Source organism: Harpia harpyja, chromosome 3, assembly GCF_026419915.1.
Source record: "Harpia harpyja isolate bHarHar1 chromosome 3, bHarHar1 primary haplotype, whole genome shotgun sequence".
Lineage (NCBI taxonomy): Eukaryota > Metazoa > Chordata > Aves > Accipitriformes > Accipitridae > Harpia > Harpia harpyja.
The window spans coordinates 78,742,820-78,767,347 of NC_068942.1; the positions used below are offsets into that span (position 1 = coordinate 78,742,820).

The following is a 24,528-nucleotide window of genomic DNA, read 5'->3' on the forward strand; positions in this document are numbered from 1 at the left end:
ATGCCCCTGGCCGAAAACAAAGTCCCACGTGACCGGCGGCGCGGGGAGCCCATCATGGCGTCTCCCAGCGGCTGCCGGCCTCAGCCCGGCGGGCAGGGCGGCGGGGCCGAAACCGGGGCCGGGGCCGGGCCGGCGGTTCTGCGGGGTGCCGAGGAGGACGCCGAGGGGTTGTACGTGGCGGTGGAGCGGTGCCCGCTCTGCAACACCACGCGCCGCCGCCTCACCTGCGCCAAGTGCGTCCAGAGCGGCGACTTCGTCTTCTTCGACGGCCGCGACTCCGAGAGGTACCGGCGGCCCTGAGGGGACGGGGCGGGGGGGGGGGGGGAACGGGACACCCTCTCACTCCCCTGCCCCGCCGCCCGGGGCTGGGGGGGCCGCCCCGCCTCACCTCGCCCCGCGCTGTGGCCGTTGGGCTGCCCCTCCCCCGCTCCCCTCAGGGCCGGGTGTGTGTGGGGGGACACGACACGGGGTGGGTGTGTGTCCCCCACTTTCCCCGCCGTTCAGCCGCTGTCCCGGGGCGGGGGGCTCTGGGTGTGGGGCAGGGGAGCGGTCCTGCCGCTGCCGGGCCCACTGTGGGGCTTCTGCTGGGGGGGGGCTGCTCCACACGGGCAGGCAGAGCAGGACCCACAGCGTGTTGCTTAAAATAATAATAAAAAATAGCACCCCGACTTTCACTTAGGTGCAGCTGTCGGGAGGCGTGCCCGTGTCGATGTAGCTGATGGGAGCTCCAGACAGTTCAGGGCAAAAAGAGAGCCGTGCAGCAGGATATTTGAAATGCGTGTTTTCAGCAGCACACCTTAAACCCGGTAGTCTTCTAAATCATTGAACAAAATCAGGGAGGTGTGCGAGGAAACGGCACCTCTTTTTTGTTTTCTTGGCTGTATAAATAGTCCTAATCATGGAATTACAAAATTAGAATTACAAAAAAATACTCTGCTTGAGTTAGTCACGCACCTTCCTGCTCCTTTTTGCAAAGCATTGGCTCTATGGGAGGGCGGCTGAATGAGTGTTACGTCAATAAGCAAATATTCTCATTATATGACTCAGATGCAGATCGCCCCTCCGTAGCTGTCGTTCACAGCGTGGCCAGCCCAGATTCTTAAATTAAAAGTCTGCCCAGCACCATCTCTGGAATAGCTCTGATTTTTGGCTGACGCCATGTTCTTGGTTCTTCATTTGTAGCTTCATTAGCAGCTGTTGAGAGTGATTTCTTGAACTATTTTGGGAAGGTGGCAAGCAGCGCGTGGTGCGGTATGGTCCTCGTACCAAAGGCTCTTTGCATCCTTCTGCCAAATGCAAGAACAGCCAAGGGGACAGTGGTGTCTTTCTTCCATTGATGCTGGTGGGAGTGGGCACAGGGTGTCAGCTGGTGTGAATCAGCTTGCAAAATTGAGACCTTAGTCTGCCCTCGACAGGCTTTCTTTTTTTTACATAAAAGACTGTGTCATAGAACCGCAAGCTGTATTTAGTCTTTCTAAAATAGATGGAAAACTTGTGTTTGTCTGAGACTCTTTGGGGTTGTGTGCAGCTTCCATGGAAAAAATTGGATTTGGAGTTTAGAACATAAACCAAGTATCTTTTTCCTGCCCTTTCTGTAGCCTTAGGATTTTGGCTAAACTTCAGGCATAATTATAGAAGTTCAATTGTAGCCTTTGTTACGGTGGAACCACTGTCATTCTGTATTAACCAAGGCTTAAGTAGTTTCTGTACCCATCAGAAAAATGAAACCATAAAGAAGCAGCCTTAGCCAAAGCACCAGAAGCAACAGCTTGTTGGAAAAAAACCCCTCTTTATCTTCCTCATACCTTTTCACGTGAGACAAGATCAGCTTTTCTGTCTGACAGTTTTCACTGCATCCTCCTAAGATGCTTTAACTCTCCTGTTCGTCTGTGGCTAGAAAATCTTCTGTATATTTGCACTGTGTTTCTTAACTACAGGAAGTAAGTCTCTTTTTTAATTTTTTTTTTTCTGTCTTTCCTCCCAAGTCTGTCTGGACATCATGGTTCCATCTGTGGGGATCGCTGCTGGTCTATTCTCCTAGAGCCTCCATTCTGGGGAGCCTCCCTATATGCTCAACTTCCCCAGGCTTTGTTTCTCCTGCTGCTCAAAACTTTCCCAAGCAGTAGTGCAATTCATTGAAACAGCAACTTCATATTAATGAATTAAAGGAACAACATAACATATATGAATAACACAGCGTGAATAACATAAGCGTGCCTGATTGCATCAGGAATGCTCAGTGTAGGGACAAAGCCCCGTAAAGCTCAGGTTTCTTCTTGTTCTTTTGAAGATAATGGAATTACTTATTTTTAAAACTGTGCTTGAAGTATTTTGGCTGCATTCTGTAATTAATACTTGGAATGACTGATATAAAAGTGAGAGCTTGTCACTTCAGAGGTCAGTTTCCTTTGTTTCCTCATTGTAAGCAGTGAGTGGGTGTCTATGTGTTTCTTGCGATGTGAGCACGGAGAGAGGGAGCGACTTTTTAAACTGTGACCACACACCATGGCAAAGTCATGCAGGGACAGGTGTGGCTAACTGGCTGGATTTCAGGGTGTTTACTGTCATCATTATTTATTTGTTTATTTTATGCCTTCTAGTAGTACCTGGGTTAATTTTAGATATCAGTGTTATGGCTGGTGCTGGAGGAGGCTGACAGGGTCATGACAAGGGCTTTTCTGTGTGACTTGGTCATAAGCACTGTGTGATAAATTCAGAATGTAGAAGTGTATGGGGTCACCTGGGCCTCCCATTTGTCTTTTTGAAGTGTTACTGGGGAAAAGGATTGTTCTCTCTCTTGTGAAAAGTAAAGAAAGCGAGCATTACCCCTTGTATCCAGTGGTGGTTTATTTTTAGAATTTTCTTGTGATTTTTTTCCTTAGAAGAAGATAAATGATTTCATGTTCTAACAGTAAGAATTATTTCAGATTTCTTTTCATTGGACTGCTTTGTGTGCTAATTTTTATAAAAGCTACAGTAAGACTGAAGTTGTTCATATGTCTGGCAAAAATCACACCCTGTATGTGTGAGGGGGAGAGATTGAGGAGCTGTTAAGATTAATTATTGAGGTACAGCTACAATTAAGGATGAGTAGTCCGGAAGTCCTCCAGTAAAATAATCACTGATGTTCTCCTTTTCATTAGTAATGTGTTGTATATTCAAAAGCTAAGCTGGCATCTTTATGTTGGTTTCAGCTCGGAGACTCTTCTTCCTCCTGGGAGTTTACTCCAGCCTGTCATATGCATAAATTCTCAGAGTGTATTTTACAGGCGTACTGAATTGCTTTGCTTTATGTGTCTGCAGATGGCAAAAGCCAAAGACAATATAATTGAGATGTCTAAGCCTGTCTGACTTCTCTAAGCTGTGGGTTATGATTGGGAATAGTGAGTTTTTGCAACAATGGAGTTTTATTATAGTGAATAGATACAGTAGTGGATGCCCCTATTGCTGTCCTCAAATCCTTCAGCATTAATCAATTCCTATAGATCAAGAAGTCCTCCCTTCTGGTTGCTTCTCTCTTAATTATGAACATGTGGAAATAAGCCAGGTAACCGTAGAAAATCTCAGCTTAATGTGATAAGACTTGAGGAAAGAGAAACATTTAATGGATAATTTGAGATGTTGAGTTCTCTCCTTCTCTCAGTTTACGTTTTATGGGAGTTCCTATAATAGTTCATCCAAAGCTTTGTTTCTTTGCCAAATTGAAAGGCCATAGATACTTAGAGAAAAATTAGTTACTTGGTGTGATGCAATTAAAATTAGGGCTATATAAAGAAGTGGAAATGTTTGCTTAGGAGAAACCTGCTAAAGAAGTTTGTAGGAGCTGTTTGACATAGTTGCTGAAGTGTGTGGTGAGCTGTAATTTTTGCAGGCTTTCACAAATATTTCTATCTTTCTTCCACAGTAAAAACTTAATTTAGTCCCAGATTCTTGACAGATCATTCAACTTTTCGCTAATGTGATGGACACGATTTGGATAATTTTGTTCAGTCAGACTCTGTGCCCATTAATCCAGCTTTGAAAACAAGAATTGCCAAATTATCCCAGCTCTCTCTCCCTGTGTGACTGCCGAGCGGTGTGTTTCTGGGCCAAGTTATTTTTGGTTGCAGCCAAAGGTCAGGGCTACAGTAGGTGTGCGTTACTTGCGGTAAACAGGAGTCTAGTACGGCGCACTTTTGTAATTTCCACGATGACTGGTGGGGTGAGGACACACAGGAAGAATGAACGTGCTGGGTTGAGCAGCCAGGCTCCAGTTGCACCACATTCCTCTGGCTTTTTATGCCAAGCACCCGCATTTAGTTTTGGTTTGTTTTGGAAGGAAAACAGATATTTTTGGTTGACTATGAAGGCAGTAGCCAGTAGTTTTGCTGTTGTTTTAATGCTAATGTCATCTGGAAGGGTGATTACACACTTTCTGAACCCAAAGTTAGTCACCAAGCTTTCAGATTTCAGCACTTCAAGGAAAGAAATGAAGCATTTTCAATTTTTACCTGAAATCAAACCCACAGAGTTGAGCAGAGAGGGGCCCAAGATGCCACCCTGTCAAGGCTTACTGTGTAATTCTTCCTAAATAAAGCTATCCCTGAAATAAAGGACTTGATGGGTTGTATGTGAAGTATTAGATCTCTGTTAGGGTGAAATTGTCAATTCTGTGTGCTCCAGAGGGAAATTAATGAATTGTTTTTCCATATGTGGACTCAACCCAAGACAGTTTTGAGGTGTGGATCAGGATGGTGCTGTAACATGGGAAGCACAAGGGAAAGTTGGAAATCTATATGTTGGCAGAAGACAAAGCGCACTTGCTATTTTTTATGCCATCTAACTCTCTTGGCTGTTTCTCTTGCTGCTTGCTCTTACTGTTAGCTTTGTCACGTCATGGTTCACTGTAATTTCTCAATATGCATCGTTCATATGCTATTTTCTTTAAATGTGTTTCTCAATACATTGTGGAACACGGAGGGGAGCAGAACATGGCTGCTGCATATTCAAAGGGTGAAAACACAGGATGATGAATCCTAAAAAAAATTCCCTTCTGATGAGTTCTTTGCAGTTCCTATACCTCGGACATCCAGTGAAGCTGAACTCAAGCAGACATTTGGGTCATGGACTTGTGATGGCTACAAGTGCCTAGCAGAAATAAGTAGAAGACAATGCAACTTATTGCTGTTACTAACACAAGAAAGATTTGGATGTTGTGTAAAAGTCTTGAGAGAGTGCTGTCCTATTTGGACCCATTAATGAATAAAGTGAGGCACTTCCATATTAGAAGGGAGAAAATGCAATGCATAGTGTATGAAAACCTGTATTTCCAGCTGCTGGAGTGGACCCAGCTAATACCATCCCAGCTTGTAGAATACCCCAGTTCAGACTCACTACGGTATCTGAGATGATACTGTTAATTTCTCCAGTACTATATGTTTTTCTTAATACACAAAATATTGATATCACTAAGCTATAAATCTTCTAGAAGAAGCAAGCAATTTGCTTACAAGTTCAATAATATGACAAGCTGATGTTTCCTCAGCTTAGAGGTTCTGTTGCAATTCCTGAGACACATGCTCTAGAATTCTGCAAGAGTTTTATACATTTAGTCATTACTTCCCAAGATTAAGACAGATAGTTGAGGTTTAGAGACTCCCACAAGCTTCAGTCTTTTTTATCTTTTCAGACAACTTACAATGCCATATTGTGCAAAATATCAATGAAATCATTTAATCTCTTCCAGGTTTTCAGACAAGAAAGAAAGGCTGATGCATCTTAAAACCAAACAGAGAGAATTCCAAAAACAGTAAGTTGTAGTTATTAAATGAAAATAAACTATAAGAACTCTTAGAAAAAAACCCAGTCTCTCTAATGCACTGTTGCTGGAGACAGACATAGTCCAGATAGTCATAAAACTTTCAATCATGTTTTTTCCTCTAGTGTTTTGAAGGCCATGGAAGGGAAAGAGATAACTGATCAGCTGGTGAGTTGTTCAAAGTGTCCCATAGTTTTTAAACTCTCTGAATTCCTAGATCTCGTAGTTTAAAGTTACAATTTACCTTAAAGGCATTGTGTTGCTTTCCCAAAAAGCCTGTCATAAGCAAAACTGAAATTGGCTCTGCAAGCAGAGTGCTCCAAGCCATCAATATTTTTCATTTCTTACTAGATATTTGTTCAATAACTTATTATACTGATTGACTTTTTACTAGGCATTTGGTTTGTTTGTGGCATTCTTCTGTGTGCAAAACAGTATATGAAATATTTATTTGTTCATCTGATCCAATTAAGAACATCCTGCTACTTTTGCACCAAAGCTGCTGGCTTTGTTGTTAATCATTAGTCAGTGTGTTTGAAGTCGTTTGTGCCCTAGAGTTGCTGAATGTTCTTTTTCAGAGATGGAAAATAATGTCTTGCAAGATGAGGATTGAGCAGCTGAAACAGACCATTTGCAAAGAAAATGATGAAATGACAAGACGTGAGTAATGCCTGTGCTTTTGTGATGTGGAAAACTCAGTGCCTCACAGTGAAAAATCAATTGAAGTGAATTTGAGTGTTAGTTTTTAAAAATGGTAAATTTCCAAGCCGTCACTTCTTAAATCCACTTGAAGGCAAATCATTGAGTCGATTTTAGCCTTTTTATGCTTGGGGTTTAATTAGCAAACAGTAGACATTATTCAGCTGGATGGAGATCGTTTTGCAACAGCTTTAAAACTAAATGCTTAGCAGCCTATGACTTTGGCTTTGTCCCTAGAGATGGCTTTATTCAGTGTAGTGTTTCTGATCACTTCCTCTTGATAAAGAGGAGCAAACAGTTCTGCAGCTGTTACCAATGTCATGTAACTGATGAATTTTAACCCATGCCTGTCTAGAAATCCTAAAATCCTACTTGAGCAAGAGTCACTGAAATATGGCACAGGCTGGTGAGTTGCTACTGTTCAGCAGCTTCAGTTTTGAAACTCATTAAATTTTTTTATACATGAGAGATGTGTAGGGTCATTTTTCAGAAGAGAAAATGCAGCACTTCTTACAACCTACTTGCAAGGGAAAGATAGGAAGCATATTCAGAAGCATATTGATTGAATCGGGAACATTTTTATGACTTGAAATTCAAGAGGAGCCGTACAGAGAGTGGAAGCAGAGGCATATACCTGAGACTAGTTACAAAGGAATAGCACAAGCTTGTGGTGATAACATCAAAAAGGCTGAGATGCAAAATGATTTTTAATTAATAAGGAGGATGGATTAATAAGGAGGATGGATAGTAACAGTAAGAAATGTATAATAAGAAAAAGATGGAGTAGGCAAGTCTGTTGGTTAACAGGAAAGAGAGCAAATAGTGCAAAGAAGTCTGAAGCATTCGGCGCTTTCTTTGATTCATTGTCCTGAAAGAAAATGTGATCAGCTGCTAAGCCAGTTGAAACTTTACATCATGAGGACTGCAGACTAAGGAAAGAATACAGCCAGCTGAATATTATTTTGATTATGTCAGCAAGGCCTTATGAGATTCACTGTAGGGAACTTAAGGAACAAGCTGAAGTAGTCTGTGAGCACTTGAGAACACATGAGGGAGAGAGGATGTCCCAGGAAACAGAATGACAACAGTATCTGTTTTCAAAGGGTGGAGGAGGGGAGAACCTTAAACTGCTGACACAGTCATCCTATTATAAACCTCTGGCCATGTTGTAGGTAGCTAGAAGATAAGGTAATTAAAAATAGGCATCACTTTGTTAAGAATAGGCCATGTCCAATTAACCCCTTGTCTGGGGATCAAGTGGTCTAGTGGAGGATGAAGCAGAAGATGCAACATACCTTGCCCATGGGCACTACCCCAGCCTGCCTCACAAGCAAGCAAAGACATTTGCTCTGGGTGTAATCACTGTAAGGCTGACACAAAAGGCTAGAAAGGCTGCATTCAAAGAGTAGTGATACTTGTCAAACCAAGGAGGTGAGACAGGTGGAGCTCAGCAGGAGCCAGTTCCTGGCCTAGTTTTGTTCAATATTTTCTGTAATAGCTTCCATGGTAGAATACAAGGTGGAATGGAGGAAGCCAAGGTGGATGACGATAGGACTTCTGTGGAGAACAGGATCAAATTCAAAATTGTGCAGATAAATTGACATATTATCTGAAAAGGATATCCATTGTTTCGAAAGGAGAAACGTATAAACCCAAAGTGGGGGTCAGTGGTGAGGTTTGGCAGGAAAGGATCTGGGAGTTGCAAATTAAATAAAAAAGATCAATCTAATGCCACTCCAGAAAAGTTCAGACCTCATTCTGGGTTATACTAATATAAGCATTGTATTTAAGATGGAAGCAATTATCCTGCTGTGCCCAGCATTGGTATTGCCTCAGTGGAAGTCTGGTGTCCAATTTCTCCAGTTGATTTGTATCTTTCTTCAATTGCTCAAAGTCTGGAAGAGAGTATTAGGAATAAAACACAAGGAATGGCTAAGAGAAATTATGTTTGGTTTGGTTTAGAGAAGAGGAAGGTGAAGAAAAGCAAGCTTTTCAGTAGGTAGAAGGTTATTACGAAGGAGATAATAACTGTGAAGAAAGGAGAAGAGGTGGTCAATGTGACTTGGAGGAACTTAGAATCATAGAATCGTAGAATCATTTCGGTTGGAAAAGACCTTCAAGATCATCAAGTCCAACCATTAACCATGCCCCCTAAACCATGCCCTGGAGTACCCTATCCACTCGCTTTTTGAATACCTCCAGGGATGGTGACTCAACCACTTCCCTGGGCAGCCCATTCCAATGTTTGACAACCCTCTCAGTAAAGAAATTTCTCCTAATATCTAACCTAAATCTCCCTTGCCTCAACTTGAGGCCATTTCCTCTTGTCCTATCTCCAGACACCTGACAGAAGAGACCAACACCCTCCTCACTACAACCCCCTTTCAGGTAGTTGTAGAGAGCGATAAGGTCTCCCCTCAGCCTCCTCTTTTCTAGACTGAACAACCCCAGATCCCTCAGCTGCTCCTCATAAGACTTGTGCTCAAGGCCCCTCACCAACTTGGTTGCCCTTCTCTGGACACGCTCAAGCAGCTCAATGTCTTTCCTGTAGTGAGGGGCCCAAAACTGAACACAGGACTCGAGGTGCGGCCTCACCAGTGCCCAGTACAGGGGAACAACCACCTCCCTGCTCCTGCTGGCCACACTGTTCCTGATACAGGCCAGGATGCGATTGGCCTTCTTGGCCACCTGGGCACACTGCTGGCTCATATTCAGCCGGCTGTCAACCAGCACCCCCAGGTCTTTCTCTGCTGGGCAGCTTTCCAGCCACTCTTCCCCAAGCCTGTAGCGCTGCATGGGGTTGCTGTGACCGAAGTGCAGGACCCGGCACTTGGCCTTGTTAAACTTCATACAATTGGCCTCAGCCCATTGATCCAGCCTGTCCAGATCTCTCTGTAGAGCCTCCCTACCCTCAAGCAGATCGACCCTGCCTCCCAACTTGGTGTCGTCTGCAAACTTGCTGAGGGTGCACTCAATCCCCTCATCCAAATCATCAATAAAGATATTAAACAGAACAGGGCCCAACACCGAGCCCTGGGGAACACCACTCGTGACCCGCCGCCAGCTGGATTTCACCCCATTCACCACGACCCTCTGGGCTCGTCCATCCAGCCAGTTTTTCACCCAGTGAATAGTGCACTTATCCAGGCCACAAGATGCCAGCTTCTCCAGGAGTATGCCATGAGAGACAGTATCAAAGGCCTTGCTGAAGTCTAGGAAAATAACATCGACAGCCTTTCCCTCATCCGCTAGGCGGGTCACCCGGTCATAGAAGGAGATCAGGTTGGTCAAGCAGGACCTGCCTTTTGTAAACCCATGCTGACTGGGCCTGATCCCCCTCTTATCCTGGAGCTGCCGTGTGAGTGCTCTCAAGACAAACCGTTCCATAATCTTTCCCGGTACCGAGGTCAGGCTGACAGGCCTGTAGTTCCCCGGATCCTCCCTCCGACCCTTCTTATAAATGGGAGTCACACTGGCAAGCCTCCAGTCCTCTGGGACCTCCCCTGTTGACCAGGAACGCTGATAGATGATGGAGAGTGGCTTGGCAAGGACCTCAGCCAGTTCCCTCAGTACTCTTGGATGGATCCCATCAGGTCCCATAGATTTGTGAGTGTCCAGATGGCGTAACAGGTCCCTAACTAATTCCTCCTGGATTAAGGGGGGTATGTTATGCTCTTCATCCTTACCTTCCAGCTCATGAGGTGGAGTACCCTGAGGATGACTGGACTCACTATTAAAGACTGAGGCAAAGAAGGCATTAAGTACCTCGGCCTTTTCCTCATCACTGGTTGCTACGTTCCCTTCTGTATCCATTAAAGGATAGATATTCTCTTTGGGATTCTTTTTACTGTTAACATATTTGTAAAAACATTTTTTGTTGTCCCTTACACTAGTGGCCAGATTTAGTTCCAGCTGAGCTTTCGCCTTTCTGATTTTCTCTCTGTATGATCTAACAAGATCCCTGTACTCCTCCCAAGTTGCCCGCCCTTTCCTCCAGAGATGATAAACTCTCCTTTTTTTCTTAAGTCCTAGCAAAAGCTCCCCATTCAGCCAGGCCGGTCGTTTTCCTCGGCGGTTTGACTTGCGGCACATGGGAATAGCCTGGTCCTGAGCCATTAAGATTTCCTTTTTAAAGAATGTCCATCCCTCCTGGACCCCTTTGCCCTTCAGGACCGTCTCCCAAGGGACTCTCTCAACCAGTGCCTCGAAGAGGCCAAAGTTAGCCCTCCGGAAGTCCATAGCGGTGGTTTTGCTGACCACCTTCTTTGCCTCACCAAGAATTGAAAATTCTACCATTTCATGGTCACTAAGCCCAAGACGGCCTCCAACCATCACACCTCCCACCAGTCCTTCCCTGTTCGTAAACAACAGGTCTAGCAAGGCTCCTCCCCTGGTTGGCTCACCCACCAGCTGTGTCAAGAAGTTATCTTCCACACACTCCAGGAACCTCCTAGATTGTTTACTCACTGCTGTGTTGTATTTCCAGCAGATGTCTGGAAAGTTAAAGTCCCCCACAAGGACAAGGGCACACGATTCTGAGACTACTGCCAGCCGCTTGTAGAATGATTCATCCGTCTCTTCAACCTGGTCAGGCAGTCTATAACAGACTCCCAGCACAATATCTGTCTTATTGGCTTTCCCTCTCATCCTCACCCATAAGCACTCCACCTTGTCATCAGAATCGTGTAGCTCTGAACAGTCAAAACATTCCCTAACATAGAGAGCCACCCCACCACCTCTTCTACCTTGCCTGTCCCTTCTGAAGAGCTTGTAGCCATCCATTGCAGCACTCCAGTCATGGGAGTCATCCCACCATGTTTCCGTGATGGCGACTAAGTCATATCTATCCTGCTGCACAATGGCTTCCAGCTCCTCCTGTTTATTGCCCATGCTGCGTGCGTTGGCGTAGATGCATTTGAGCTGGGTCATCGAATCCACCCCTAACATCGGCACGCTGCTCCCAGGCTCATCTCTGGTGCACCTAGTTTTATCCCTTGCCCCCTTCGAACCTAGTTTAAAGCCCTTTCTATGAGCCCTGCCATCTCATGAGCAAGGATTCTCTTACCCCTATGAGACAGCTGGACACCATCTGTCGCTAGCAAGCCCGGTGCTGTGTAAGTCTCCCCATGATCAAAAAACCCAAAATTCCACCGATGGCACCAGCCTCTGAGCCACGTATTGACCAGGTGTGTTTTCCTGTTCCTTTCAGTGTATTTCCCTGCCACTGAAGGGATTGAGGAAAACACTACCTGTGCTCCCGATCTTTCTACTAATCGTCCCAGTGCCCTGAAATCCCTTTTGATTGCCTTTGGATTCCTCTCTGCAATCTCATCACTGCCAACCTGCACAACTAGCAATGGGTAATAATCAGAGGTCTGAACCAGACCAGGGAGTTTCCTGGTAATGTCTTTTACCCGGGCCCCAGGGAGGCAGCAGACTTCCCGGTGGGATGGGTCAGGTCTGCATATCGGGCCCTCTGTCCCCCTTAAGAGGGAGTCGCCTACAACAATTACCCTCCTTTTTCTTTTTTCTGAGGATGTGAGAATGCGTGGGGATGCCCGACTGGGCTTAGGCACCTCCCTAGATAGGGCTTCATCTACACCCTGATCTTCACTGGCCTGGTCCTCAAGTTCCAGAGCCCCATACCTGTTGCGTAGGGGCAACTGGGAAGGTGAGGGAGACCGGGAGGGGACTTGCCTGCCTCCCTGAGCAGGGACCTGTATCCATTCCCCTCCATCTCTTAGGTCCCCTCCTGCCTGGTGGCAGGAGGGCAGGGGAACCTCCGCTTCTTGCGGAGCCTCCATCTACTGCCCCTGCCTCAGGGATGGTAGGGTGTGGGCCCACCAATCTATCTCCCTCTCACACTCCCTGATACTCCTCAACCTTTCCACTTCCTCCTTCAGCTCTACCACCAGGCTGAGCAGATCACTCACCTGGTCACACCTCACACAAGAGGTGTCCCCGCTGACCTCCATCATTTCTGATAGACTCAGGCACTCCCTGCAGCCAGAGACCTGGACAGCTGCATGTTTACGTGGGACCTCTATCTGCGTTGCCATATTTTTCCTAACAATGGCTTTCCCCCGAGTGGCAACCATACCTGGGTCTCCCTCTGGGCCGACACCCACCACTTAGTCACCTTTTCTCAAAATGCAGGGACCAACTGGGGAGTGGAGTTCCTCCACTTTTCTGCTGTTGTATGAAGTGTATTATCTGCAGATTTTGCAACTTCTCTGATTCACAGTGAACTTGATTAGATTTAACCTGTGAACTGACCTAACTATTGCCCAACTGACCTGTTGTTAGCTCAATTACCCCACAATTGCTCTTGCAGATAGACCCAAAATGAACTCTTTCCATGAGCAGCCAGTAGAGCAGGAACCCAACTTGGTTCACTCTTGGACCACATTAGAAAATGTAAATAGGTTGTTTCTCTTCTCTTGGAAATGGCATAGTTTAGTTTTCTGAAATAAGAACAATTTCTAGAACACTGGGTTCCTGCTTTTGCAGTTGACTGGATACCTCAATAATTGGTGCTCCCTAAAATAAGGTTTTCAAATATGTGTGTTTGTCTTCTGTCTGTGGAGAACAGTTCAAGGAGACAATCTTGCAAATATCTGGCAGAGCTCTCTGTTGGGCAGAGATCAGCGTGCCTGTGCTTGCATTTATCAGGCAGTGTAGATGTGTGGGACACAGTGGTGTCCTGAAATACTTCTGGGGACAAATTTTAATCACCTCATAAATTGGGTCATAAAGCAGAGATGCTGTGCCAAAAAAAGGATAGTTGTTTCTGCACTGGGACTGCTAAAGAGGAAACGTGTGTGCAGTGTTCTCGCTTGCTTCTCAAATAATTGCTGTTGGACCTGCAGAAAAGGGAGTTCACTCTCTGAAAAAGTAGCCTTTCAAGTACAATATGAATGTGAAAATTGAACAGATGGATGTTTTACTCCTCCTCTGTCTCTTATTCTTTATGCAAAGGGAGAGTTTGGGAATATGAATGCAAGCATTAATTGATTTTTTCCATTGATGTTACAGGAATGCTTAAAGGAAACTAAATTACTAGCGGTCACATAGGGATTCTTGGTATCACTCAGAGAAAAGTCAATTTTCTATGGTTCCTCTAACAGGGGGTCATTTATTTTACAAACCTGAGAATTATTACTTCTTATCTGCACAGGGAAACTATTCTCACCTTCTTTAATTTGGGACTTTGCATCTCCCATGTATCAGATCTTCCTTCCTACCAAACACACGGATCGCCACAGATCAGTTAGATGACTAGAAATAATTCCTGACATTTGGAGAAAGCACACTCTGTGTCTGCTGGGGCAGGCACACTCTGAGGGGTACCAGCAGTCCTGGTCTCCCACCCTGCCAGATGACGGACCAGCCAGATGGCTGTGCAGTTCCAGTTCTGCAGGTACAAACCAGGACTAGCAGGAGGGTGTTGTGTGCTGGCTTGGCACAGACCCGTGGATGGGAATCTGTCTTGGGTCCCATTCTGTGGATGTAGCTTTTAATTTTTGTGCTCCCCTATTGGGAAGACTGATAGTCTGAATGTGTTGTTTGAGGTAGCTGTAGCTGCTTAGAAGTTTTCTTGATTTTAGTAGTACATAATGCAGCTGCTTTGAGTGCCACAGAGCATTCTTGTTGTAGCTCTGGTCTCATCTGTGCCTTGCAATCAAAATATATCAGTAAAATGATGTCAGGGCTTAGTGCTTCCCTTCTGTGCAAGGGACAGTTATCCCACTTCCTGATTACAGGGAAGTGATGCCTTGCTGTAAGAGAACCTGACTAACACTGTTTCTTTTCAGCCATAAAAATGGGAAGTGAGTGACTAGTAGATGGGGGCTCTCATTCAAACTAGGGTACCTTAAGAGTTTTAGACATGTATTTGGAGAGTGTGTATAAGAAATACTTCCTTATGCTTTTGAAAGACAAAGTGGTTAACTCACTGTCTTTAGCACCATATGTTTTTGGAAGCATTACTGCAGTCAATTATTTTATAGGAGAATCAGCAGATGCTCTTGAAGGATATTTTTCCAAGCCTCAGTGTGCTTGATGCATGGAGTAAATTCAGGCAGTTGCAGCACTTGAGTACATAAGTGCATTTCTCATTTTGTGACTGGAAAGGGAGGTAGTCAGTGTTCCCTTGTGGTAACAAGAAGTCTGCACCGTTGGGATCCAAGTGCTTTAAGAGCACATACATGAGTGCAAAGCCCAAATAACATACACTAATAGCAGCAGTGGTGCCAGAAATGGTGAATGAAGATGCTATCTGCACTTGATTTTGGCTGCAAGCAATGCATGTCTTTTTGGCCAGCACCACACAAACGTGTACAGTCAAGCTATTTCTGTCATAATGATTACCTCAGAAGTTTAATTAAACTGTGAAATCTTGGCTTTTCTGCTCCAAATCCAAAAATAGCTGGGTGAAAGACAGGGAAAGATTAATCCCAGTTTCAGTCTCTTTGGAGATCTTCAGAAAAGATTAAGAAGTTGTACCACTTAGCAGCTGGAAAATGTTAATAGTTTAGCAGGGTTTTCTGTTTTAAGCTGTTACAGGTCTTTTTTTTTCTATAAATACTAATAATGCTTTTCTCAAGCTTACTACAAGTACCTCACAGCTCCTTTTCCAAGGCTAACATCTGCTGCTGTTTTCACAGACACGGAGGGGCTTCTGAGAATTAAAGAAGAGAACCAGAAGCATTATCGCAGGGCTCAGCGGCATCAGGAGAAGAAAGAGAAGATCCAGAGGCATAACCGCAAGCTGGGAGACTTGGTAGAGAAAAAAACCTATGACTTGAAAACCCAGTACGAGCATCTGGCAAATCTTCGTCGGACGCATATCCTGGAGCTAACGTCAGTCATATTTCCCATTGAAGAAGTAAAGACAAGCATGAGGTACAGAAGGCTTATCCTTTTGGACTCATTTTGCTTAGCTTTAGACACCCAGAAGTGAGTCATGTAAGTCTAAGCCAGGCGCTCTGGCTCCCTTAGCATCTGTGGGGAGGAGGTGTTTCCCAAAGGCAAAGCATCTGACCCAAAGATAGAGGTCCAGAATAGAAGAATCTGGAGGTGCTAGCATCTCCCCACTGAGAGATCTGAGGTATGTATCCAATGTTAAACTTTCTTAAAATAGATAAGTAAAAATCCCAGAACAAAGGAAAGTAGTTTGGGGAATAAGGAGTTTTGCAAGAGTGTTTCTACAAGCATTTCATTCTCTGTGAAATCTGGCTAAGTGCCTGCCAAGTGCATCTCCGATTATATTTCTAAAATTTCTTTAAAAACACTCTGTTCCTCTTTGGGTGCTACAGAGATCCTGCAGATGTGTCTTCTGAGAGTGACAATGCTATGACCTCTAGCACTGTGAGCAAGCTCGCGGAAGCCAGGAGAACCACGTATCTCTCTGGGAGATGGGTGTGTGATGATCATAATGGGGACACCAGCATCAGTATCGCAGGGCCTTGGATAACCCTTCCTAATAATGGAGACTATTCAGCATATTACAATTGGGTGGAAGAGAAGAAGACTACACAAGGACCAGGTAAGGAGCAAGGTCTGATTAGGCATCTGGGATACTCCAGAAGCCATAGAACTTGCAGCCTTGGATGCCAACAGAAGGCACTGAGGAGCAGTAGCCTGGTCCATTTGTTCTCACCCAGACCAACCTGAGTCAGAAATAAATACCAGTATAGGGATTAGTCCATTGAAATCCTCTTTTGCAGGAAATGCTCGCTGGGGGACAGCACAATGTAATAGAGAGATAAAGTTAATTATTCACAGTTTTGACATGGTTCACATGTCGTCGTTTTAACAGGAATTCCAAGAATTACTATTTTCTACCAACTTCTGACAGATTTCACTGTAAATGATTGCTGGATTCAGGCTGTTCTCAGTACTTACAAATGACATTTTCCAGAGTAGACTTCACTAATGCATTAACACACCCACTGAGGCTTCATTTAAAATGAGACTTTCATGATGTTTTTATTTCTTTTAGATATGGAACATAATAACCCTGCTTATACCATCAGTGCTGCATTGTGCTATGCAACTCAGCTTGTTAACACTTTGTCTCTCATACTTGATGTAAATCTTCCCAAGAAGCTCTGCAACAGGCAAGTAAATGCAAGCCTCTGAGGAGGTGAATCAGTGACCAGTTTTGACTGATCTTACTTCAGTTTGGTTTTGGGAACGAAGTCATTACTTGGAACAGCTTTTATGGTAATGGTTGATGGCTCATGGATTTTTGTGCTGTTTAATTTTGGGTGGAGGGCTAGTAGGATTTTAGACCAGTCAATAGTCCCTCCCTCTTTTTTTACCTCCTGAGAGTGTAGACCAACCATCATAGTTGAAAATAACAGCTTTCTAATTGGCATATTCAGCATCCTCAAATTAGAAAAGAAATATGACAGTCCATGAATAGCACTTTTCATTTTATGAGACCCTACTGTGCTTTACAAAATCCCAGCCCAATTCAGCAACTCGTAGTCATCTTGAATAGCTCCACTACATTAAGTGCTGTGGAACAAGGCCTTATAATGTGGCATGACAGCAATGTAATTCTCTTTAGGATAAAACACCAAGGGGGAATGTACCTGGCTGCCAGACGTCTAGGAGTGTATTGGGTAAACCCCAGTTGTGAGGAAAAGCACTGTTACGTTTTTAATGTCTACGCGGAGCAGATGGGATCTGTACAGAAGCACTGAGGGAGGCGTAGATCTGGTCAGGCTTCCAGAGGTCTCAAATACGCTGCCGAGATTCTTTTAAGTGTTTAAAAACAGCGGTTGCTGAAGTGAGGGCACAAAAGTTGTGTAGGGTCTCTGCATTTTTTTTTTTTATACTATTATTTGGGTGCTCAGTCTTTGCAGAAGGAAGAGCTTGGGAACAGGAAACGATGCAAGATGTAAAAGGAGAGCTGAAATAGCTTGGCTACAGGGGATCTTTGAGTTTCATACAGTTTACATCGCTTGTCTTGTTGAAACTGGTGAGACTAGGGCAAGCAGTGCTTGTTGATGAAATGCTAACAGTCTTGCTAGGTGAAAAATTAATCTCCTGAGCACTCTAAAACTGGCTGTACAGTTTAAAGAAGTGCTTACTGCAAGGATGTTTGCTCTGGGATTTGTTAGGAAGCCAGGGCACAGAATGCTGATGTCTCCAGTAGGTGTATTTTCACAGCGTTTTGCTTTCTGTATATATATGTGTGTGTATGGTGTTTCAACAGCGAGTTCTGTGGAGAGAATCTCAGCAGACACAGGTTCACGCGGGCAGTGAAGAAGCTGAATGCTAATATCCTTCACCTTTGCTTCTCTCAGGTAGGGGGAATGTATATGGGGATTCTTTAAGTAGCTTTTAAAATATCAACTGTGCCTGCAGGTTTCCTCCAGTAACTGATCATGTCTTTTTCTTACCTTCTCCATGGTAGCATGTAAATTTAGATCTGTTGCACCCACTGCATACGCTCAGGAACCTTATGTACCTGGTCAGCCCAGACACTGAGAACTTGGGCAGGTAAGAACAGCAGTATCTCAACTCACCTGTGACTGAATCCCTTTTGAAGTTATGCATTTGCCTTGTTACTTATGAGGGAAATTCTTCTCTTCTGCTGTACCTATAGATCAGTCCTCAGCACATCAGAAATCAGGGTAGTTACAAGGAGGAGACAAGAGAGGACAGAAAAAGGGGGTCCTGAGTAGGAAATTAGACTTCAGAGATGTGTGTATGCTGTGCTTTTGCGTATGGCAGGCTCAGCTGGAGGCTTCATAGCTGATTATGGAATTGTTTTCCCCTATGCCCAGAAGCAGGAACTCTTTCCCTCCAGGGAACAGCAGCACATATGCCAGGCAGTCTCACTACTCCGGATACGACCCTATCCACATCTTGCCAACGTGTAAGTACCTAGGGACATCCAGCAATATAAACCCTAAAACGAATACTAGGTAAACCTTTCCCAAAATACTTCAAGTCAATGAACAACCTAGACCAAAGTCAACACTTCAAATAATATTCATTTATATGTAAATTAAGATTAAAGACAAGTTTTCTGTTAACTCAGTACGTGATGAAAAGAACATCAGTTCCTGTGGGCTGCATGCACCAGGTTTAATAATCTTTCTTTTTTTTCTTTTTTTCTTTTTTTTTTTTTTACAATCTAAATATAAGAAAGCCAACAACATTGATTTCCTGTTGGGATAATCCAGTCACAAGTCACTTGTGCCCGAGACAGTTGTCAGATTAAACAAATATTTGCAAAGTGCTTTATTCCCCCTTAAACACAGTAATGTTCTGAAATCTACTTTTCCACTTTATTCTCGTGTACAGATCCAGTTTTATTTAAAAACCTGCAGTGCCACTAAGAGGAACTGAATGCATGCCTCTAACCACTTACCTTATGTTCTCTGGGTATAACCCTGCTGATTCAGCCCAAAGATATGGGGAGCCAAATCTTTGTAACATAGCTCAGTTTGGAAAAAATTATGTGCTTGCTGCTGCTTGCCTGAAAACAGAGAGAGTGCAGGAAATACCCAGAGAAAGAAGAATTGTGTCCTGGAAAGCAGCTGCTGTAGAAGGTCCCGGTGCCACAGTGGGTCTCCCTTCTCTGTGCAAATGTTACTGAGCTCCACACGCATCAGTCGGGTCCACATAGTAAAAGAAGAGGTTACAGGAAAGAGTCGGAGAAAATACCTGGCAGTGAGGGGCATAGTTTAGTCTGTATAAAACTGTCTTAGCTTGCTAGAGATGAGATTGAGAGGGGACCTGATTTCTACGCCTTCATGGGGAGAAAATACAGCCTACTGAACGGCTTTATAGATGCCACTGGAAGCAAAGTGTCTGAGCTAGGTTGAAATGAGGCACATGTGCTTAACACAGAGATTAATTACCTGCAAGAAAAAAGGTGGGGATTCTCTGTTCCCTTATGTTGTCCTGTCAAGGCTGGATGAGTTTCTGGAATGGATGCTTTCATCAGGCAGAAGTTACTGGGCAGGGGGAATGGGTGGAACGTAATGGCCTTTGTTACAGAGGAGGTCACTCGAGATGATCTAATGGTCCCTTCTGGCCTTAAACCTGATGACTCTCTTCTTATGTTGCCTTGTTAAGCAAAATACTTTGCCAGAAGGCAGCACTCCCATTCCTTTCTGGATTATGAGAGAGGAGTGTTTACCTTTAATTTCTCAGCTGTCTGCAAAGTTTGCAGCAACCAGCTCTCTTTATTTTTCTTTAGATATCTAGGCCTATAGTTGCCTGACAGTCTCCTTTATAAGCTACTGTTTTCAGATACATATAATTTTACCAAGCTTTAATTGTTTGGATTACAGTTTTCCATGCTAAATCGCTGCTTTGGGCGGCTTCTCCCGCTAAGGCTGCAGAAACGCTCTTACCCATGTTAAATTCTTGCTGCTGTTTCACTGAGCAGCTTTGTGCTTTGGAATGAACTTTGGCAGGGATGCTGCTTGCTGTGGGGAATCCACCTTTCACCACCTCCTTGAAAACCTCGCGCTCTCTGACCGTGGGTCACAGGGTCTGTGAAACTGCCTGCTTTGGCTCAGTAAAGATGTTTCAGATTTGGGCTGCCTGTACTCTAGTGCAAAGCAGTGGGATGGGGTGGGATGCAATTGCTTCTCCCACCAGGCAGTGGCAGCAGGGAACTCGGAGTCACACGCGGGTGGGTTTGGCCAGGACCTCTGGACATCCAGCCCATCGCCCCACTCAAAGCAGAGCCAACTAGGGCAAGTTACCGAGGACCAGTGGCCGGTGGGGTTTTGAGTATCTCCAGTGGAAACTCCACAGCCTCTCTGAGCAAGCTGTTCCAGTGTTTGACCAGCCTCATAGTAAAAAAGATCTTGAGATGTTGCTCAGGGTGAAGTGCTGCTATGGGAAGTCTCCACTAGTGAGTTGTGCCAACCCAGTTCTCTAAGTTATAAGCTACACCTTTCCCCTGGCTGCAGCTCTGTCAGCGGTCTTGGCCTGGCCAGGGCTAGCGTTAAAAATAAAAGCTGTTCTGCATCAAGCTGAGACTAGTGGAGCTGTGAGTTATTATCAATAGCTTTTTTCTTTTATGTGTATGTGTTTCACTATCCACTGCCAAAGCAGAACAGCTCTTCCGCCGTTCCTGCTTCATGGATTGGAACCCAGCTATCGCTTCCCTGGCCAACTGTTTTCGTTTCACCATTGTCATAATACAGTTATCTCTGCAGCCAGCGAGTGTCTCTCTGCCAACTGATAAACGCAGAGGTGTTTTAATTTCTCTGCTGTACACATGACAGAGCAGGGTGCTTTGGCGTGCCTAGGACTCACACCAGCGAAGTGACAGTCCCTCTCGTGCATGGTACCAAACGGGCTGACGGCATTGTGTCCGTGTTCACAGGTCTGGGCCTTTTGAAATCAGCGCTGATCTTGAAGACTCCATGGAGTTTGTGGATCCCAGTGCCACCGGTGAAACAGATGAGAGCGGAGATGAGCACATCAGTGATGAAGAGACAGACCTAGGGACAGACTGGGAGAATCTGCCAAGCCCCAGGTTCTGCGATATCCCCTCTCAGCAGGTGGAGATGCTGCAGAGCCAGAGCACGCAGGTATCTCAGCCCATTGCCAGCAGCAGCGCCGGTGGAATGATCTCGTCCGCTGCTGCCTCGGTGACCTCGTGGCTGAAGGCGTACACTGGACATCGCTAAAGAGCATGGGAAAAGGATCATAGGATTTATGGAAGGAATCCCTCCCCGGCAATGCTGTAGTAAACCTTACATATTCAGTTAAGTAGTGCCTGGAACAAAGAAAAGGTCAGACTTTCATTTTGTAAACCAGAAAAACCTTTTTATTTACCCAAGATGACTGTGATGGTACCATTTTGTAAATTAGCTAGCTACGTACTTCTGATGGATTCTGTGATGGCACTTTGTGTCTTGGTTCTGTCTGCATTGTTGAGTATCAAAGAAGAAGGACACGGCAGCCTCCAGCTCTACTTTCTGAAGAAGAAACAGATTTTAGAGTATTTGAATTGGGATGAGTACAGAGAGAAGGCTGCTCAGTGTGCAGTCTGGACAGTGGTGCAAATGCAGTTCATGTTTTCTTAACTCCTTACAGGGTTTTTGTTTGTGTGTGTTTTAAATCTGTCTTGCATAATGCAAAAATGCGTATTTCTAAATTTTTTTCATTCAGGACATGAAAATTATGCATTTTTAACATGTTTTCTAATATCTGTTGCCATATTTTTAATACAAAGAATCAGCATGGACAGGAATTCACACAGCAAATTGCTCTTCTTTTAGATTTGGTTGTGAATCTTTACCCAGTTTTGCCATAGAAAACTGGCTTGTTTCATGCTGTTTCCACTGGTAGGTAGTCTAGAAGTTTCATGTTGTGCTGTCCAAAGCACGCAGGCTCTTTACTCTTAATATCATACACCAAAGAAACACTGGACGTTCTCTTAGCTAGACCCACATTTGATGCTGATACAGGATTGCATTGTTGCAATAATATTCATCAGTTATGACACCATGTTGCCACTTTTTAATATTAGAAAAACCTCATTTCAAGCTAGTTTAATGAAGTCACATGGTCTCTACACTACATGCATTTTAAACCCTATTCTATTTTATGTTTATGGTGGGGGTTTTTTTTCTTGTTTACTGAATGCCAAGAAGTTGATTTCATTTCACTGCAGAAATGCTCACAGCGCAGCTGGCTCCCTTGTAAAACTACAGGAGGTATGATACTGACAGATGTGTTCATTAACAAGTGCTCCTCCACTTCCTCTGCCTTGTGGTATGTATTACTTAAAGATGGGTTTGCTCAGTGAGGCTTCCACTGTATGGTTTACATTTTTATATAGTTGGGACATTGCACTTCTCCACAGGGTAAACTAAAGTAAAAGCATCCTCCCACCCCTCCAGGAGGGAAGATTTCTGCCACTGTTCCCTGTGGCGATGCAGCTCGTACCAGGGGCACGGCGAGGCTGCAGGGAGGGATGCACAAGCCATGTCCCTGCCATCAGGCACTGTCCTCCTGCGCATTTGAAGCCCCGGCTCCGGGGCTGGCTTACCCGGCTGTCTCACAGAGTCTTTTTGTGGTGGTTTTGCTCTGGCCACCAAAGAGGCGTGCGGTTCCTCTCCAGGCCAGCCAGCGCTGCCTCCCGCCTCCACCGAGGAGCGGGTGGAAAAGTAGTTTTTGGTACCGATGCCTGCCTACCCCAGCGAGCTCCACGCCAGGGGTACCGGCCGAGTATCGTGTCTCCCAGCCCTCCGCCTCTCTTGTACGGCAGCTCTTTCTCTTTGGCCTTGGGGATGGGCATCTGTTGTCAGTAGTATCTTTTAACTTTTTTTTTTTCTTTTTTTAAACCAAAGACCCTTAACTCTGCACTAACAGCACACACGTTGTTAGGCGAAGACACCCTCGGTCCTAACCATTCTTTTGGTCTAAATCCAATAGTTGGGTTCGTTTTAAGAGAACAGCCAAGACTCCCTTGACTACTGCAGCCTGAATGGGGACGGTGCCCCCCAGCCCCCCCAGCAGCAAGCGCTGCCTGGGCCGGGGCCAGGAGGGTTGGGTCACTGTTCAGTTCACAGCACTTTACTCACTTGCAGCTATCGGATCCTTTGCAGTTCTTAGCAACCAGCACATACTCACCAGTACTGTATATTGGGCTCTTAGCGTCGGTTCCCCATTTATTTTGCACTGGACCCTGCCATATAAATATCTTCTCTTCCTTTTTTTTTTTTGTTTTTAATACGCATTTCAGTCACTCTTTCATTGCTGCCTTTGTGCTACTTTGAACCTCTAAAGGTCAGGCCATGATTCAGCTCTGTATACTGTCATTTACTTACTTAGGGGAAGAAAAACCTACACAAAAAAACCTTTTTAAGCCATATACTTCATAACCATCATGTTTTCCAAGTAATTCATTTGCAACCATGTCATATTCTGAAAGTGCACAACGGCACTGCGAGGGTGTTAAAATGCATTGGGATCCGTCTTTTCATGAAACTTTTTTGTAACACAATACAGATTGTGGTTGTTTTTTGGGTGGTTGTTTTTTTTTTTTAAAGTGTTTTGCACATGTGTAGCTAAGGAAGAGCTGTGTGTGTCCAAACCTTGAGTGCAATTGCCAGGATTAGTTTTCCAGGTTGTTTTGGGGGTGGGGGAGGGAGGGCAGGAATATCTGTAATTATAGATATTTGAAGACAGCCAGCTGAGAGTTTACAAAACACTTTGGGTAGCATGAATGCGGGAATTTCAGTTTAGGCCGTGGCTTTTGTCTGTGACCAGTGATCTGGGGTGGCTGATCTGAGCTGCCAAGGAAGAGCCTGATTTTGAGAGCCCAGCTCTCTGCTGAAAATCAGGTGCCTTTGAAGGGTCTCAGGTGGGACACCCAAGGGTTGCTTGTCACCTGCAAAAACTCGGGGCCTCTCTCTGCAACTTCTGAACTAGATGTAACTCAACACAAATGTTTTTTGGTTTGTTTTTTCTAAATTTTATTGTATTATTGCAATAAATCTTTAACAGTAATTTTTTAAAGTTGTATATTTATAATTGTTACTTCTGTGTGGTTTGTTTTTAACCGTGCTGGGGAAGTACACACCACTTTCCAGCCTTCAAAGCATCACAGGGACCAGACCTGTTACAGTGCAATCATACAGCGGTGGAATAAGCAATACTGATTCTAAAAAAATACTCTTACATAAAATAACTGCATCTCTATTTGTAGCAGGTAGAGGAGTCCTGCAAAACACACACACACACACACGCATACATATCCCTATATGTATGTGTAAATGGATAAATCTCATGTGTAAGCCTGGCTTTGAACTGCTCCTTTGATGGGTGACATTTTTTTTCTGCAGGGGCTGAGCCTGAATTACTTCTGCATGCAAGGGAAGACGCTCCTCTTTACACAGTCATTGCAGAAGGACGCAAGCGTGTGTCTTGTGAAGGAGGCAACTATTAAAGTGAACTGTTGTGTGTGTCTGAGCAACGGGGCTGGGAAAGGGCCACGTTTGTCAGCGAGAAGCAAGCTCTGCCTGTGCGACCTGGTG

General features: G+C 44.6%; 1 protein-coding gene across 3 annotated transcripts; it reads left to right on the plus strand.

The window, feature by feature from the left end:
- Window positions 1–24,528, plus strand: ATG14 (autophagy related 14). Of its 3 annotated transcripts, none has more exons than XR_008234624.1 (11): window positions 1–284; window positions 5,726–5,788; window positions 5,923–5,965; window positions 6,376–6,457; window positions 15,163–15,400; window positions 15,814–16,043; window positions 16,500–16,621; window positions 17,728–17,814; window positions 17,925–18,010; window positions 20,865–22,261; window positions 24,337–24,528. XR_008234624.1 is itself a non-coding variant. In XM_052783572.1 (10 exons), the coding sequence occupies exons 1-10, from the start codon at window positions 1–3 to the stop codon at window positions 21,169–21,171; spliced, it is 1,542 nt and encodes a 513-aa protein (XP_052639532.1). In that variant the 3' UTR covers window positions 21,172–24,018. The 3 variants fall into 3 exon arrangements, 1 of the variants encoding a protein (XP_052639532.1); XR_008234625.1 differs by lacking the exon at window positions 24,337–24,528 and adding an exon at window positions 22,353–24,018; XM_052783572.1 differs by lacking the exon at window positions 24,337–24,528 and having other exon boundaries at window positions 20,865–24,018.

Excerpts from the sequence above, each read along its gene's own strand:
- ATG14 (XM_052783572.1), top strand. The coding sequence starts at position 1 with ATGCCCCTGGCCGAAAACAAAGTCCCACGTGACCGGCGGCGCGGGGAG. Across the intron at positions 15,401-15,813 it reads GAAGTAAAGACAAGCATGAG|AGATCCTGCAGATGTGTCTT; the intron begins GTACAGAAGGCT and ends TGGGTGCTACAG. Across the intron at positions 16,622-17,727 it reads AGAAGCTCTGCAACAGGCAA|TTCTGTGGAGAGAATCTCAG; the intron begins GTAAATGCAAGC and ends TTCAACAGCGAG.